At 27.3% G+C, this 19,570-nt stretch overlaps 1 protein-coding gene across 1 annotated transcript in view; it reads right to left on the reverse strand.

The window, feature by feature from the left end:
• Positions 1-19,143, reverse strand: part of LOC129984810 (KAT8 regulatory NSL complex subunit 3-like) — a 28,820-nt gene extending 9,677 nt beyond the window's left edge. The window contains exons 1-9 of the mRNA XM_056094773.1: positions 18,744-19,143; positions 15,994-16,146; positions 10,042-10,216; positions 6,153-6,254; positions 5,957-6,079; positions 4,705-4,926; positions 3,216-3,287; positions 2,401-2,475; positions 1,440-1,661 (exon numbers count right to left, since the gene is read on the reverse strand). Coding sequence (XP_055950748.1) covers positions 1,440-1,661; positions 2,401-2,475; positions 3,216-3,287; positions 4,705-4,926; positions 5,957-6,079; positions 6,153-6,254; positions 10,042-10,216; positions 15,994-16,146; positions 18,744-18,937 — 1,338 coding nt within the window. The 5' untranslated portion in view covers positions 18,938-19,143. The remainder of the gene's footprint in view (positions 1-1,439; positions 1,662-2,400; positions 2,476-3,215; positions 3,288-4,704; positions 4,927-5,956; positions 6,080-6,152; positions 6,255-10,041; positions 10,217-15,993; positions 16,147-18,743) is intronic.
• Positions 19,144-19,570: the final 427 nt, after the last annotated feature.

Genomic DNA, 19,570 nt, shown 5'->3' on the forward strand with positions numbered 1-19,570 from the left:
CTCAGAGAGTATCAAAATGATAACAGTCCATCTAGATGGCTACATCTAATTTTGTAATATTTATTACAAATTGTTATCATCAAATTTTTATTATAAATTTTATATTTATTATATAAAATTCTTTTATTTTATATAATAAATATAAGTCTTAATATTAAAATACATTTAAAAAAAATAAACTTTCAGTTATCTAACACAACCATCTGGTCTATTTCAAATACAACATCTATAAATGTTGTATTTGAAATAACATTTATAGATTCTATTTTCTTTTTTAAAAATCTCTTTAATGTTGAATTTTTTTTTTTATAAACTGAAAAGGGCACAGAAATAATCTTTTTGTTTAATTTAGAAATGATATAAGGGCTAAATTTAATAACCATATACAGAATTGACAAAGACTTGGAACAAAAAAGCTGAATTTCATAAAATAATGGATTGTATTAAACATAAACCCTGAGAAGTAAAATGCGTGTACATAATATAACAATTAAATGAATAAATTTATACAATAAAATGAGTTATTAAAAAAAATTGTAGAATTATAACACATAAGAAAAATTACTCAATCTAAAGAATGTAAAATTAAACTCAGAAAATGGTGAAATCCATGTTCCTGTAGAAATGCGTTATTTTTGCATATATTCAAGGTAATTTGTAAACAGTTCAGAATAGAATGAAGTCAAAATTCAAATTTAGCTTCTAATAATAACAACAATAAAGCAAAAAAAAAAAAAAAAAAAAAAAAAAAAAAAAAAAAACCTTACAGTTAAATTAAGTTTTAAAATAATATAAATGTGTATTTATTTTAAGAGTTTATTTAGTAATGTATTTTACATTTCCTCTACTTAACAAAATCAAATACAAACTTTGGCACTCAAACACTTTTAGAATTGATAACAATATCCATTCCCTTTTCTAATATTTAAAACAATGTTGAACTTGTATGAAACAAGAATGATTTCACTTAATTACATTATCACTCCATGTTAAAGTAGAATGAGGGCTGTTTTGAGAGAGATCTCATAATTTTGGCCAGAACATCATCTTTTTTTCCAAATTTTCAAACCATAATTACAGAAGGATGTTTCACCCTTAATGTTAGATTCAAAATTCATCAGAACCACATATTTTTTTTTAATGGAATAGGGCTTTGAACTGCAACTGTCTGTTTTTAGGCTAGTGTCACAACATCAGTTCAAGTATTTTTCTATTTAAGGAGTCTTTATCAAGTTGTTAATCTGCTTTTGCACCAAAATTTATCACTAAGAATATCATACCTAAGGTCTGACAATCATTAGGGAGGAATTTCTCCCTCCTGCTAAGATTCAGTAAAGGAAAAAGTATCAATGTAGAATTTAACTTTTTCTTTGATAATTATTAGTAAAGTTTAGTTCAACAATAAGTAAGTTTTAAAATATTACTTAAATGAAACTTACTATAAGACAGCGATCAACTATTGCTTGAGTAGCATTTTCAAGCTTCATTTTTGAAGGACACATCCTTAGCAAATCATCACAACCTCCAACAATAACTAACCCAGTTTCAGCTCTCATTCGGGATCTGAAGTCTTCAACATCATCAGTTGAACACATTCGAGCATTCTGGCCTACAATAAACAATGTCGGAACTTTGTTTTCCAACAATGGATCATTTAAATCCTGCAAAATATTTAATTGTTTAGTGTTGATGTGCACCAATACAGAAGCAATATTATATTTTTCCATATTCAAGAAAAGAAATTTCTTTCATATAGTATACAACAATAATTATATATTGATGATAATAATTAATAAAAACAAAGCTTTAAAAAGTTCAGTAATAATTAAAAAAAAATTATCAATTACAATAGCAATATTATAAAATAAAATTTTAAAAATCAGTCACCTATAATTCACACATAACATAAATTTTTTTAAACTTTTTTTCACCCAAATAAATTTAAAAATTTCTTTTTAAAGTCTAAATATGCTACTTAGTCCAGCTGACAACATATGAATTTAGTTCTGCTATTATATTACCTCTGTAAGAATAATTTGGATGTTTTCTAATTTTGACAGAAAATGTTACATCCTCTTCTTAATTTATAACACCTAAAGTTATTCTTGAATCAATAGTCAATACGTTTAAAATACACAATCCCACAACTGTTCTAAATAAACCATATATCTTTCATTTCCATTAATTTAAATTGTAAAAAAGTGCTGGCTTATTTCTTCAACAGAACTCTCGTTTTGAAATTTAATCCACCCACACTAAAAAAAGAAATAAATCAAGATTTAAAATACCTTAAAACAAACAATACTTAGGTAACTGAAAAGAAATTTGTCAGTGGCTTTCTTCATGTTATTTACTTCATTAAATGTGTTCAATAATATAAATTAATAAAAGTATTCTTACACCTCTTGATCCATTTACACCAGTAAGAGGAAAACCTATGCAAATAATCCCATCAACTGGTTCTTGAAGAGCAATCTAAAGACATGAAAAATTGAAACTCATATATAACTTCTTATAACAATACATTTATGCTTTCATGACAAAAAAAAAAAAAAAAAGAGGAAAAGGTTTTTAGGGAGTTAAAAGCACCAGAAACAAAATAAATTTAAGTAAAAATACATTAATAAAAATTAAGTTGAAATTCTATAACAAAACCATATATTATTAATGTTGTCTAATTTCTTTTCTCCAGGTACAAGATGATTTTTTTAACTGATAAACTGCTTTTAAACAGTCACTATGATGTTATGGGAGTAAAATATACTAAAAAAATGAAATGATACAGAATTTATGGCAAGAATCATGCTATCATAATTAAAATGAAATGGATTATTTGCACAATTTGCATTCAGTATTACAAAGGTTTTGTTTATCAAATAATTGCATTAGAATATTTTATTATTTAGAATAAAATTCAGCATTTGCCAAAATCAATCCAAATTAATCATCAAATATAAATAAGAAATTTATTTTAAAGAATCAATAAATTCATTTATAAAATAATTTCAGTATTAGAAAATTATTGATCTAGATTAAATATATAGATGTATATATTTTATACAATAAGAAGAAAATTAAAAATTTCATATTCGAAGACGTTAACTCTTAAAATGTTGTTTTTAGGAGGTTTAGAACATGTAAGCAATGATCTGTATAGATTCAGTTAAAATTTAACAACAAATTATCTACGAAAATTTATAAAATGATAAACTTACATGACAAGCAATCAGAGCACCAATTGTCCACCCCAGTAATATTAAAGGCCTGTTAGGATAATGGTTTTTCAACTGAAAAAATAAAATGTTCTTACTTTAAATATTAAGATTATTGCATAATGAAGGTAAAATTTTCCAAGCAAATAAGTTAATATACCATTAAGAAAATATAGAAATTTTTCTAGAATGTGTTTCATATCTAAAAAAAAAGTGCAATAAAAGTTGAAAAATATTTTCAACATACTAGAGCTCAAGGAGGTTTTAGCATCTACTTCAAGTAGATGTTTTTACATGAAATGTAGATGCTTGCAGCACATAGAAAAATGAATTGGGAATTTCGCATATTTTTCATGGATTGGGAACAGAGTTCAAAAACTTTTCCTGTCTAATTGAAAACATCCTATTCTGTAAATTAAAAGTAAATCTGAACTAAATTATTTTTAAAATATGAAAGGCCAAGTTTCTTCTGATGTTATTCCAAAATTATATGGTTTTATATATAATATAAAGGTGAAGCAGGAAATTATTTTTGTTGCAACTAATGGTAAGTATAGTCTAAGTATATAGTAAGTTATTCTAATAATAATAATAATAAAAAAAGTTCTCTTAAAAAATTCTTTTTTTTTAAATTATAATTAATTTGAACTTATTCTTACATACTAGATAAAGTCTTGAGAGGGGGAAAAAATCTAAAGAATGTCATCACATTAGAAATTAATTGATTTAAAAAAATATTATTATAACTTCATAAAATTTTTCTATATCCCAAGATACATTAACTTGGTAATATTGAAAAGACTACACATTCTGCTTAATAAAATAGTCCTGAAATGATCTTATTGAAACTCTGAAAGTAGCAGATCCATTTAAAAATAATCTTATTTGAAATATATATAATTTACATTCTCTATAATAAAGATGTCTCATTTCAAAGAGTTCTCCCATCCCCATTGTTAAAGATTAAGTGCAATGAAATTTGATTTGACCCTGATAAAAGAGGGAAAAAAAAAACATTTTTTAATATATGCCTCAGAGCATGAAAGATTTTCAGATTACACCAAAAAAAATGGGTTTACTAGAAAATTTTTAAATTATTGTTTAAAAGATTACTATGCCTCATTATTCATAAGATGTCAAAATAATTGCATTTTCAAGTATATTTGGTAATTTTCAAATAGCGAAAGCCAAGTTGCAAATCACTAAGAACCAAACTAGTGACAGCTTGCAATTATGACAATATCAATCAAAAAGGCCGTAAAAATATTTATTAATTTTCATATTTAATGTTATTTAAATAAATTAAACAATATATACAGCTTACAGCTCCATCATATTCAATATAAACATTTTTTTATTCTATTTAAATATTTCATGAATTCTTTATCTCAAGATAACAGTATAAATGAACAGCTGATGAAGTCAATTTAAATTATTCATTTATTTAAATAAAATTTTCAGTTGAATAAGTTCAAGAAAATGTTTTCATTACTTCAGTCACTTTGTTCCTTATGCTCAATATAATTTGGTCTAGGCATTCTTCTATGGTGGAAGTGTCTTTTCTCTCTTCCGAGTACATAGGAACATTCAAAACCTTACACATTGAACATAGGTTATTATGCCAAAATCGCAATCTAGGAGAATGAGTATTCATCACATTCTGATTTGGGGCACTGGGACATATTAATATGATAGGATTCCCTGGAAGCCTTTTCTGAAAACATAAAAGAACATAAGAAATAGCTTCACTAGTATGTTTATTATTGAAATAAAGCAAAATGAAAGTTAAGATCATTTGTATATATATATATAATGATTGATTCAAAAATTTGTCAACTTTAAAACATACCAATTCATGTCAATAAAAGGAAATATGATGATGATCTGCTGAATTAAAAGAGATACAGTATTACGAAGCATTAATATAATATCTCAATTTTTTCCTTGTTTCTTTAAAGTATTGCATTGCTTAACACACACACACACATGCTTTACAAAACTGCTTAGATGATAGATATTCAAGATTTTAAACTATTTAGCTTATTATTTTGTAGCTAATTAATCAAAAAATACACATACAAAATCTGAAGTATATCAAAAGATGATATTCATAACTGAAAGTTCTCTACAATTCTCATTTTATTTCAGCAATTTAAATTTCCAATACAAAAAGGATTTAAAGTTATTCATAAATTTCAAATAAAACACTACACAGGTCTTGATTTCTTGCTTCACACATCTTGATTTATAATGATTATTTTAACAAAATAATCTGTAAGTATGCTAAATTGAAGAAATTCAAAACATATAAACCATTTCATTGGTGAAAATTTGAAAACAAGAATTAGGTGAAATTGGCCCTCGCTCAACAAAAGCCAAACAATAAATCTGCCTCAATTAAAAATTCAAAAAAAAAAAAAAAAAAAACATATAAATGGGATTAACCACATTAGAGGATTTAGGGACAAATTACATATCTTTGGCAAAATATACATAAAATGCATATCAGAAATTAATAATTCAACAGACATCTATAGAAATCTATATATATAAAAATCTATAAGAAAAAAATTATTTTCAAAATATGAAGTATACGAAAAGAATACAATTTCACATCTATTAATAGCATCAATAGATGATTAAATTATTAGATTATTTATAAAGCTTTAATAATTATTATCAAATATAAGTTAAAATTGTTAGAACTCATATGTTAAAATGTTTAAAACTTAAAGAAAACTAACAGGCTTATTTTGGTTCAAAACAGGTTGAATAGGGTCCCATGGCTTTTTTATTAATTGAATTATAGCATCTCCAATCGGTGTCCCTGCATATGACTGGAGCACTCTTTCAATCAGAGTGGGTATCTGAAATAAATGAATTGTTAATTATATATATATATTTAATTTAAAATTTAATAAAATTAAGGAAATTGTTTACCTTCACTTTCAAAGTTTGCAACACATCAATGTATGATGAAACTGTTGAAATATCACAGTAATTAACTATAGTTCTATGAATCCATGAAATTTCTTTCATATCCTATAAAATATCAGAAAAATTAACAATAAATAGGAAAAAGCATATAATGGATTTCATTTCACAAATTATGCTATTGCAGTGGGAAAAAGTGCATGATACATATAATTCTACTTTCACATATAATGAAAGATTTTAAATTGAATTAATAGCTTCCATAATATATTGCATATGCAGAGAAAAATTGCTACAAAAGAACCATATAAAATTTTTTGCAGTTTATTTAAAACTGAACAATCATTTAAAACTTTTTACAACAAAATAAATAGATATAAAAAGTTAAAATGAATTTTTCAATACCTGCGACATATTACAAATTCTGGATTGTCATGAAAACTTTGTCTACGTCTAAAAGGCCACTTTTGGTCAAAATTCACATTTTTTTTTACTTTAAAGTACATTTATTTAGCTTCCTAAATCTGTGTTTATTTTTCTCCTACGATTGATAGAAATGGAGATATGAAGATTTATGTAATTCAAACGAGTCGAAAACGAAACCTGAAGTTGAATGTTTTTCGTCGTTTCATCAAATATACGCTCCTAAAACCCTAAATTAATTAATTTTTTAAATTTATACAAAACTATTTGCAAGCCACCTAAATTTGAATTAATTTTCAGCTCTTTATATACTGAAAAGATTGGCAACAGCTGCTTCTCGAACATTGTTTACGTTTGAAAACATGTGCTCGCCTTGTGTTATATGTTTATTTACTTTGCTTTTTCGAGTGAATACAGCTTAGTTTGACTTGAATATTTATTGCTTTTTGTTTAAAAAGTGTTTTAAATGGGTGGAAAAAGCATTAACAGAAGTAAGAAACGAAAGTTTCATGGGACTAGGCATTCTTCTTCCATGCAAGCTGCAGCCTCTGTTGGTGCATCAGATTCAAAACAAAAGACTTGCAGCGAAAAGAAACTGCTGCATTCGCAGTTATGTGAAGATAATGTTCCTGATTTGAAAACGAATAACCTTTCTGGATTTCGAATTATGGATATCAAGGTATTAATAAGTGTTTTTACTCTTTTATGTTGTCCTTTATGCTTCAAAAGCAACTTGTGTTTGATAGCCGATTCTACCTTTGGATTGTGTTCGAATTTCTGCCTCAAATGCAAGAATTGCTCCTTTTACAAAGGTTTTTCTTCATCTAAAAAGCAAAACACACGCAAAGAAATAAACAGTTGGCTTGTGTGTGCACTTAGAATCATTGGAAAGGGTTATACGGCTGGCAAGAAATTTTTTGCTACCCTCAATTTTTCATCTTTTCTTTCCAAACAAGCATTCAGAATGCAGGAACTGAAGCTTCTTCTAGCTGCTCGTTCTGTTGCAGAAAATTCAATGAATATTGCTACTACTGAGATAAAAGAAAATAAAAACCCTGTAGCTATTACTTAATGTGGTGTATCAGTTGATGGAACATGGCAAAGGAGAGGGTTTTCATCACTGAATGGAGTAGTGAGTGCAATCTCTGTGACATGTGGTAAAGTGCTGGATATTGAAGTGATGTCCCAGTTTTGCCAATGGTGTCACACGAAAAAGTTGAATTTATCATGTGCATCAAAACATCAGTGTGCAAATCATAAGGGTTCATCTGGAAGTATGGAAGTGCTTGGTGCTTACAGAATATTTGAGCCTTCCAAGAGTTGTCGTAAACTCATTTATTCACAATACTATGGAGATGGTGACTCTAAGGGCTATGATACAGTTAAAGACATTTATGGGAAAGATTCTGTTTCAAAATTGGAATGCATTGGCCATATTCAGAAGCGAGTAGGCACTCATTTGAGAAAATTAAAATCATCGAATAAATCTCTTGGTGGCAAAAGGAAATTAACAGACTCCTTCATAAATAAGTTGCAAAATTACTATGGGATAGCAATTAGAGCTAATGCAGGGGATTTATTGCAAATGCAGAGTGCAACCATTGCTGCATTTGCTTACACATGTTCTAGTAATAAACATCCCATGCATGGACAGTGCCCAACAGGAAAGGACAGTTGGTGTAAATATAAACGTACAATTTCCTGTGGAAAAAAATTCAAAGAAACAAATGCAGGTCTTCCAAAGAACATTATTAAAATCATTAAACCAACATACATGCAGCTATGCGATCAAAACTTATTGAAAAAATGCTTACACAGTAAGACTCAAAATGCCAATGTAAGCTTTAATAATCGTTTGTGGACAATAATTCCCAAAAACACATTTGTGGAGCTACAGACTTTACGTTTGGGAGCATCAATAACTGCAATAATTTTTAATGATGGATTTTATGGTCTCTTGGGATTTTTTTTTTTTTTTTTTTTTTTTGAACTGGGAATAACTCCTGGGGATTATACCCTGAGACACTTCCTTTCTCTCGATAAAGAAAGAATCACCACGTCAAAAAGGCAGTCATTAAGTACAACAAAAGTTGCCAGGAAAAAATTAAGAGCTATTAAAAAGAAGAAAACAGATAAAATTGTTAACAAAGAAGGTGTATCATACAAATGTGGCTAAACACTAAAAAAATATATAGAGAGATATTTTTTATAAAACACAATTAAAAACTTTAAATGCATTTTTTGAGGAACTTTAATTTTGTAAAAATTTTGATACGCAAAACATGATGTCTCAAAATATTATGAATATTTTTTAATGAAATTTTGTATGTATGTTATTTATACTATCCTAAAGGCAATGAACTAGGATTATAGTTCTGAGATGAATAGTTTTTTATTTAGAGCTTCTTAATGTTGTTTATGCATAAGAATTTTGATAAATTTTCAGTTAGGAAATACTCGAACTGCTATAACTTTCTTATAAATGCAAATATTTCTTAGGTCCTAGTTCATTGCCTTCACTAAAGCTGTAATTATATTTTGTAGAAAAAGAATTTAAAATTTAGATTATAATTCTTGTTAGGATGTTTTGCATTTTACACCAATTTTCACAGTTTTTTACCAAAATTTCCCCATTTGACTGAGTTGCAAATTACATAAAACTTTTTAAATGGTATTATTCATTGTTTTGAATTGCAATGACCTAAAAAAATAAACTAAAAATGAAAATTGAACAGTTTTTTCAAAAATTTGTCTTCGCATGTAGACAGATACAGACAGTAGTAGATTGATAAAATTAGTTTATATACACAATTTAAACTAACACAGTTTTGTCCATAAGCTTGCTAGAGCATCATACCAGACATGCAGGAGAAAATTAAAAAAATTTTGAAAAAATAATGATAAGAAATCAAATTAAACCTAAAAGATGTGTTATGAGATATATTCCAAGATAAGTCACCAGCAACATCAGTTCACAGATAGCAAATGCAAACAATCACATGCTAAGTGTTTCAACATATTATTTAAAACCAACCTCTATTATCTTCCACAATCACTATCAAATTGATTACATTTTTAGAACTCATTAGCATGATAATATGTAAATTGAATAGAAACGAGAATCATATACATATTTTTTATTAAAAAAAAGCTATGCACATTGTAATAAATTTTACAACAGGGATTCTTAAACTGTTGGTAGCAACTCCAAGTCAGGTTATGTAAAATAATAATATTTAGATCATGAAGATTTTCATAACTATGCATTCTAATTCAATAATTATAAGGAGAAAATATTTTTAAAAAATCATTTAAAGAGTATAATAACATTTACTCAAAAAGGGGTTGCTAGTTGAAAAAGTTTAAGAAGGCCTGTTCTGTGAGATTCATTACAATTTTTCCCATGCATGGATTACTAAACACATTAATCAAGGAATGCCAAAATTAATGAACAATAAATTCGGAAACCCACCCAAAATATTAAACCAAATATCTGTCTAATCTGCCTTGCAGCCTTATCAAGAGAAAGTCTCCTCTTCAAAGGCTCATTGGGACTCCCATTGTAGCATAGCTTTGATAGCTCATCCTCACGGAGCACATTCAAAACTTGCTGATACAATTTTCTTTGAGAAGGAGACAAACTAGATCTGAAACCAAAAATAAATTACTAAGATTGCCACATACTTTTACAAGATACTGAAGTACCATACACATTGTTAGATACTAGTTATCTTCGGGAGCTTGCTTGCCAGACTGTATTCAATTCACTGGACAAAAAATTAGACGTCCTTCAACAAATCATGTTAATACCATATAATTTGGTCTTTGACCACCATTTGAAATTGATTGAGAAGGGAGTGCAAAAGTTTCATTAAATTTAGGCCACCGATTGATGATATATTTCACGCTAATTCACCTAATTGTAAGAAATGCTGATTTCAGTATTTTGCATGTTGTTCTAAAAGGCTTTTCTATAAGGCTGAATTTAGGTGATTTTGCAGGCCAGTCAAGGTGTGTGAGTATTTATCAAACCAGCCATATATATATATATATATATATATATATATATATATATATATATATATATATATATATATATATATATATATATATATATATATATATATATATATATATCCAGCTTTGCAAATTTTGTTGCTGTCATCTTGCAGGGGGGGGGGGGGCTCAAGATATTTTATTCCAGAGCCAGATCTTTCAAGTTTTTATAATTGATTGAAATATTTTGTACTATTGTAAAAACAAGAGACATAAAGCATATACACACAAAAATGTTAAATAATTTTTGCCTGCTTTTGGTTAAAAATACCCAAGACAGAATTGTTTTTTCTTGATAGTTGCAGCACCATTTGTTTCACAAACCAAGACTGAATTCAGATTTTACCTCACCTGATAATAAAAATCACAAAGAATGCTAGAATATTACTGATAGTCTAATAAAAATGCAATGCATTGGCTAAAAAAATGCTTGATAATTTCATTGCTGTAAATATGAGTGGAATGATTTCAAAAGCAGAACAAATTTTGATCCGGTCAAATCAGAAAGTAATATTGCTACATTTTTTTAAAGGAAAATAAGAACAAAAAGGTAAAAACAAAACACCAAGAAAGATGGTTAAAAGGATTTTGATCCCTTAGATTCATCACTGTTTTTTTTTTTTTTTAATGGTCTCTCTCAAACATATTGGAATGGTCCTTCATTCACTTATTGCAACCAAATTCAACCATGTTTACAAGTAATTTTAATTCACAAGCAGGGAATTTTGCCTTCAGTCAATTTTAGATAGGATCTTTTCGGTCACAATTCTGGCTTCAAGTTTCATGAACACACATTACATCACAGCTCACAAAATATTTGAGCAACATCTTTGTACATTTTAATTACACGTTATTTGAATTTCACATAGACATGAATTCAAATATGAATTTAAATGCCTTTTTAATTACAGAAAATTTTGAGCAACATCTTTGCACATTTTAACTATACATTCTTTGAATTTGTTACAGACCTCAACTCAAATATTCAAATATTTACTGAAATAAATGTCTGCTGAATGTGGTTATTTAATTACATTTACAAATACTTTCTAATTGCATTATTCAAATAATCACAAAACTTTGTACATTTTTTTATATAGTTTTAAACAAATATATATATATATATATATATATATATATATATATATATATATATATTAATACTAAAAATTTGATTCAAAGTTACTTCTAAAAATCCTTTTGAGTTAATAAATTAGCAATAAAAACATTTTTAATGTTGATATTAAATTTAAAAAAGAAAATATTCATATTTTTGGAATAATAAAACATTTATATTAACTGTATTGCCTTAAATTTAGAATATATAAGTTTAATACAATACAATGCTTGAAATTTTGCAGTATGAAAATTAATTTAGTCAAGAGCATTTTTTTGTACTTTCCATACATTGCAAATAAAAACCTCAAGATTTAAAAAAAAAAAATAAAAAAAAATAAATAAATAAGGAACATGTAATTATATATTTTAAAGATAAAATTACAAATATTAAATTTAAATCAAATATTTTCATCATAAGCATTCAAATACACCATTACATTCTTTCTTGTTCATTATTTGTAGACGAAGAATACATGTTATGATGATAAATTTATTTTCTTCTATCAGTTAATAGAATAAAACTTGCAGTTTTGAGATCATAAACACCCTTACTATTAACTAGTACATGGCTACTACTAGATATTAAATTCATAAATAAATTCACATTTTAAATTTTCTAAAAATAAGCAAAATAATATTATTCTCTAAGAATTTTTAATTTAATTTCTAAACAGAGCTTAGCAAAATGAAAGATAAAATTATCATGACAATTATAAATTAATAAACCTTTTTATATACAAACTGATGACAGTGCCATTACTTATATAAATCAGGGGTGTTTGTGGGACCCCAAAAAATCCCCTGAGACTTTTACGGACTTACTACCGACATTTTGGAGTTTCGAGAAGGGGGGGGGGGAAATGAAAAATTACAATTATGAAGTATTGAATGACCTAATTATAAAAGTTCAATGAATTACTTTTTTTGCAAAATTAAGACCTTTGAACCCAGGTCACGTGATCGCACATCTGGTCGAACGAAGTCTCTCCCTTTTTTTTCTGCCGCGTCTACTTGCCGAAAAGAATCCAGAAGAGAATGTCCGAGAACCGGGTGAATGAGTCATAACTCGCAATAAGGAAAGAACAAAAAAGAAGTTTTTTCCCCCTTTTCACGCATTATCACTGCCTTTGGAGAAAGAAAGGAAAAGTTTTCACCACACACACTGACCTTGCATTTTCTGCTTTCAAAGCAAACAAAATTACCCAGATCAAAATAAATAATTCATTATTATTCCTACTTCCTTTTGAACAACGATCCCCGGAATTTCCGGGAATCAAAGTTCAAAATCCCCGGAATTCCGGGGTTTCCCCGGAGCACAAACACCACTGTATAAATGTTTTAAATTTCAATATTTTGAATTTGCATTTTAAACTATTATCTTGAAGAGTCAATTTTTAAAACTATTTCATTACGCTATGCAGGCACTTCAGTTTCTCACTTTTTGCTTTAAGTTATTCTACTAATCTGAAATGTATTTCTTTTTTAGTATTATTTTCATCATTTCTTTCAAAATTGCATTCATCTTGAATCTAATCAACACAAATACCTTGCAAATACATAACTGAGTTAACTTTGATGAATTGGATTTTATTGTAACAAAGGCTTTATTTGTTATTACACCAACAAAATAAAGAGAAAGCAATGCAATCAATTATCTTAAGTAGGGAATTAGTTCACAACAAAATAGGTTCAGTTATTGATGCTTTTGTGACATTTTTAAAAATGGAGACGAGTGAGTGTGTGAAAAAGCAGACCGCCATTGGTAATACAATTAAGAATCATACACTTCCATTGGAAATAAAAATTGTCAAAACTGACAGAATAGTTACTGCTGGAATACTCAGTCTAGTTTTTACTCAATATGGAATATACACGAATATATCTCAATGTGGGGCATATCAAATAAATCAACATTTCGAATGCTCATTCAGGAGCAGCAAATTTTCTATTCATTTAATTCTGCAAGAAATGTTTGGAAAGTCTCCTACTCTCTAAAAATTATTTCTCTATTCTAATTGTTTTTCCTTCTTGTTGATAAATAATACATATAAGACAAAAAGAGGTCAATATTTCATAAGAAAGTATTATTGTCATACTTAAATAATTCATTGACAACCTGTAGGCTACAATTGCCATTTTCATTAACAATATTGAACATTCAATTTTGCATTTCATCTTTCATTAAAAAAAGAATTAAAAAAATACTAACTGACTAACCACTGACATTGATAAAACTTTTTTCAAACCCAATTCTTCCAAAGAAACATAAAATTCTCATAAATTATTTATGGCTCTGGAAACCTGTGTGTAGCAGTCATAAAGGTTGAATCCATGTATTTAATTTTCACTTCAGTTTCTGCTCCTCCATCTTCATTTTAAAAGCACAGATGTGTAATTAAGTTCTTTGCAAAAAATTTGTACCAAGATTTGCCAAATATTGGAATATATACATTAAAATCAACCAAACACACTAGAAATAATAGGGCAATGCACAATGCATTTTTGTCAGCCCACAAGTGAACTTTTTAGCAAAAAAAATATTTCTTGAAATAAGTATGCAATCTCTTCAGGAGTTATATGAACTTTCCATATACTTGAAAAGCAATAACTATCCACATATTTCAATGAACATTTCAATTTTGCACCTAAACACTGTGAAAACACAATAAAGAAGAAAAATATTGCATTTTTAAGAGGTACTAAAGGACCACATAAAGTAATTTATCTGTTGTAGAGTCCTTTATATTTATGATGGTAATTCTGCCTGTTCTCTTTCTTCTAAATTATATTTAGAAAGAAAACCAGTGATTGAAAATGTTCCCATATCATATCTTTTTCTTCTAGGAAAACTATTACAACAAAACCAGGCCACAAAGTAGCTTTCTTTTCCCTCTTAAAAAGTAATGGCTGCACATTTCATTTATTTTTCAAAATTTTTTTAACAGGCCCATGAAAAAGAAAACGAATTTTTAAGGACTCTTTAAGTGCAGCAAAATAAAATTCCAAGAAATTTTGAAGGATCATGGGAACTTTATTCTATGAAATAAAGGATTTCTTATAATTTTAGTAATTGACTCAATAAAATTTTCATAACACAGTTTATGACAAAAAGAAAATTTTTCCACCAGTAAAAATTTATTTCAAATGAAAGCAAAGACATGCATTATTAGTTAAACATCGTCAAAATGTAATTATCAATAAGCCAGAAAAATAAGCAATTTTATAAGTCTAGGATATAGACTTTAGACCTTTCCCTATTCATACAAAAGAAACACAAAAGGTTGCTGTCAGACTGGATTTTCAAATCAACCACTTTCTATTGATGATGAAAGCTGCTTTTTTCCTACTCTACATGGAAGTGCAGAATTTTTTCAAACAATATCTTGAAGAATGTTCTTACTGTGCACAGACAATCATTTTCAGATGTCTTCCATCTCTCCGGCAGTCACTCATCACAACATTCCATACCCATATTTAATTGTGTATTTAAGATGTATAGTCTTTATTCTTATATCTAAACTGTTCTGATAAACTTTAAACATGGCAATAAAAATGAGTTTTTTTGAAAAATTAAATAGTTGATACCCTTTTTTAATGTTGTGTTTAACAAAATGTTGGCACTATTTGTGATTTATCCATCTAAATTCAATTTCGAAGTATATTAGTTTTTACTCATATATCTTAACTGATTTACCAGGATACAATAAAACAGTTTTTATTACTGTAAGGAACTATTTATCTTTTTATAATTAGATTTTATATGATTTTAAGTTAGTTTATCCAGCATTTCAATGAATTTTACAGTCCACTTTTATACAAGTTGTTGTTGTCCTTCAGCCTTTGCACCACAAACCTTCTTTTAATTCTGCTCCTTTTAAATTAAATTTTTAAAGGGAAAACTTTTTTCAATATGTTTGTATATACATATCTCTTTAAAATACTCAATATTCTTTATGATTAGGAGATTCAAATTTTTTTTCCCATTATAGTTTAATAATTTATGCATTCTATAAATATTAAAGCAGTAAATAATAAAATTTTTAATATAAAGTTGAGAAAGAAATCAGAAATATTCAGATATTTTAACTCATCTTAAAGGATATTTAAGACGAGAAACTTACAAGTGATAATGAGCATAATGATGCTTGATACAGGAATAATTTTACAATGAAATCTACAAATAATAATTTTGAAAGAAATATAGTTTAAATTTGATATAAGTTTACACAAAAATTCTAGAAATACTCACAAATCGATTTCTTCATCATGTTCTCTGTCTTTAAACAAATGGTTATTCTTCAAGCTTCGTTCACATTCATTTGTTAAAGCTTTTATTTTTGAATTATCGAATGGCGATGCCAAAGGTTCGTCACACACTTCAATATCAACATCATAAATATTGCTGCAAAAATTATATCAAAAATGCAATAAGCTAATATAAAATTGAAACAAATATTTAATTTTAATTAAAAATTGCACAATGCAAATAAATTATTATATTAGTAATGCTTAAAATGAAATATATTAGTAGGGCACAACAGTATCATATCAATGTGATTTAATATCACAAATTTAAATTTCAAAAAATATGTTTCTTTAGGTCCTTTTCTGCTAGTATAACAACAAACAAAAAGTGACAAATTCTGCAAATTTAACATAAACAAAGTTGAAAAACATAAATATTAAAATTTCGTCACTGATTCTAATGAGCTTATACGCATGACCATTTTCATTTCATAGGGCTGCAGAAATTAATGTGATCTTAGGAATTCTATACTTTAAAACATTAAACACAGCATAAATAGAAAATTGAAGATCATGAGAAAACGTTAAAGGGCAATTGTTTTTCTCTGGCTTCTAAAAGAGCAGAAGTATAGTATACCGCTGAAAATATTTTACTTTACATGTTCTAAATGAAAACAGGAAAAACTATTTTTTCCTTTTATGAAGAAAAATAAAAATTGTTAACCTAAAGGAATAAGAAACTATATCTTTGAGAATTTGGTAACTGCATTCAAAACTAATATAGAATGCTAAATAAGCTAAGTAGTTGTCTTTACAGACAACTAAAAACTTTTTTCGAAAGTCAGGCACATTATAATGAAGGCATTATCCTAGTATAGTTTTACAAACCAAAATTATTAGTATTACAGCATCAGCAAATGATAATATATTCTTTCTTATATACATTAAAAATTCAAATTAATTCTAAAATTTAATAATGATATCTGGATTTTTAAATTTTGGCAAGAATTAATTTTAAATATAATCCTGATAACTCAGTTATAAAAATATATAGTATTTTGTGGGTGATAGAAGCAAATTTGATCTATTAATTGCATGCTAGCAATTAATCGTCTAAAAAAATCAATAAATATGCAAGATTTATCACAGACAGCAATAAATAACCATGAAAAAAAGCTGTGAAAGATGTCCTGTTAAAACAATTAAAATTTGATTGAATATATTCACTAATGTCATGCAATTAATAATAAGTACCACAATTTGTTTAGATGATACTGCCAAAAAATTAATATTACATTGCAAAACAATTTTTGATTTTAAAAAAAACCCTAAAATTTAGAAGCAATTTAAATAATGAATGCTAATTTAAAAAGAAAATACCGTCATTAAGAAATATGATAATTAATAAGAGGCATTAACTAGGATTACAAACACACATTTCATATGTGTCTATGAAAAAAAAAAAAAATGTAATTAAAATATAATAAAACCCAAAAATAACTTTCAATCTTAGAAACAGATCTTAAAGGAATAGTTGTAAAACTAAAAGCAAATATATAGAACTAGAAGCTTCAGTAATATAAGCCATATATCATTGGCAAAGTTTGGTATTTATAACAATCTTTTAATAAACATAATCACTTTTTAATTACAAAAAAACCTATTAGTAAGAAATCTTTTTTTTTTTTTTTTTTCAAATGACTGTTGGCATAAGATTAATTTGCAAGTATTGCTTCAGCATAAATATATTAATAATACATATATAGTAGAAAAAACGAGCCCTTTATCAATATGTATGATTCTGATAATGATAATTTAACCAGCATATATATATATACTATCTAAGAACTAAAAAAGTCAGAATAGCATTTGACATACATATAATAACATATATAGATTATTAAAAAGGCATTTTTAGCATACTTTTTATATGCTAAAAATATATGGCTAAATATATAAGAATGACTATTGATTATAAGGGCAATTAGTAGAATCATGATAAGACATGAAACCAGAAAGAATACAGTATTGCTTTAAAATGACAATTGGTAGCATCTAAGAAGGAAAATTGTTGATTGATAATGGAGCTTAAAATGCTAAATACTTTTTGGCAAAATACAAACAATTGAATGATTGACTGTAAATAAATGATTCCCTTTCCGCCTTTAAACAAATTAGATAAGCACGGAATTTATAATTTTGAAAATGATTATATTGGTGCGAACCAATGCTTTGAAACAATAGTCCTCTGAATCATAGAACAGATACATAACAGTCAATATAAAAAAAAAAATTTAAAGTGGCGATGTCTTGGAACTTCCTGAAGACAGTCTAGCCGCTATATTACAGGCAATGCTGTCAAGCTTATGGAAATATATTTTTTTTCTCTTCCTGAACCGAAAATTTAGCATATAAAAAATAACTAAAGAGTAAAAAAGTTTATAAAAAAAGTTTGAAAGTTTATAAATCATGTCTTTAAAAATAACTGATTTTGAACATTTCTCCAGAACATCATTACAAAATATAACTAGTATTTTTTAAAATAGATCGTTTATATAAGTGGTATACGCAGGGCAATTCAAAAGAATTGATAGAAATATATTAAATGCGCATTGAACAATTCGCGAATAATAAAAATCTCAAAACATATAACAACCACTAAATATCAAAGCAAACAAAAGTATTTGTAGTATTTTAAATTAAAATATCTTAACAAAAATATTACAAATTTCACCGTACAAATCAACCAAATACCTGGCATCGGAAAGTAGAGGATATCGCTGTAATCCTTTCATAAAAAGCAAACGTGCGGGTTTTGCTCGATTGGAATCAGGATGTGCATTCCATGCTTTAACATAATTATGATCCACAAGAACGACTTCTTTGTCTAATCCAGACAATTTCCGTAGATACTGTTCCACCGTCATGAATTTATTTTCAAATAACATGATCAATATTTATAAATAGAATAAAATCTTCAGAAACAGCTTAACATACAGATTTAAAGCCAAAGCGTCGAACACTTTCAAATTTTCTTTCAACAAATATGATTATAAGCATCATATCTTATTTACTCAGCCAGAAAACGGCAAAAAGTGGGTGAATTTTAAATTTATAGAAAACAGATTCGAACGAAACAAATTAGAATAAGTCAAATTCATAATTTTATGAAGGAAGGAAGGAAGGAAGGAATGAGGTTTGTTTTCCGGCGTATGCTCCTGAACGGATTCTTAGCTTGTGCCGGGTTCACAAAAATCAAAACTCGAATATCACAAAATTTTTTTTTAAAATCTGTCAGAAGCCACAAAGAAAGCCAACATAGCCTTCACTTTATCACGACCCTGTACGGAGAAATCACAAATCCAGTCAAAAGAGAGTGGAACACAACCCAACTTAGCACGGAGAGAATTTCTCGCTGACTCGTATCTACTGCAAGAAAGAACAAAATGTTCACAAGTTTCTGGAATCTGGCAATGGGCACAATTTGGTGATTCAATGAGCCTACATTTATGAAGAACTGCATTTACTGGAAGAGTCCTAGATATTAATCGTAATATTAAAACCTCATTACGTCTAGATAA

This window comes from Argiope bruennichi, chromosome 9 (assembly GCF_947563725.1).
Source record: "Argiope bruennichi chromosome 9, qqArgBrue1.1, whole genome shotgun sequence".
NCBI classification, from domain to species: Eukaryota; Metazoa; Arthropoda; class Arachnida; order Araneae; family Araneidae; genus Argiope; species Argiope bruennichi.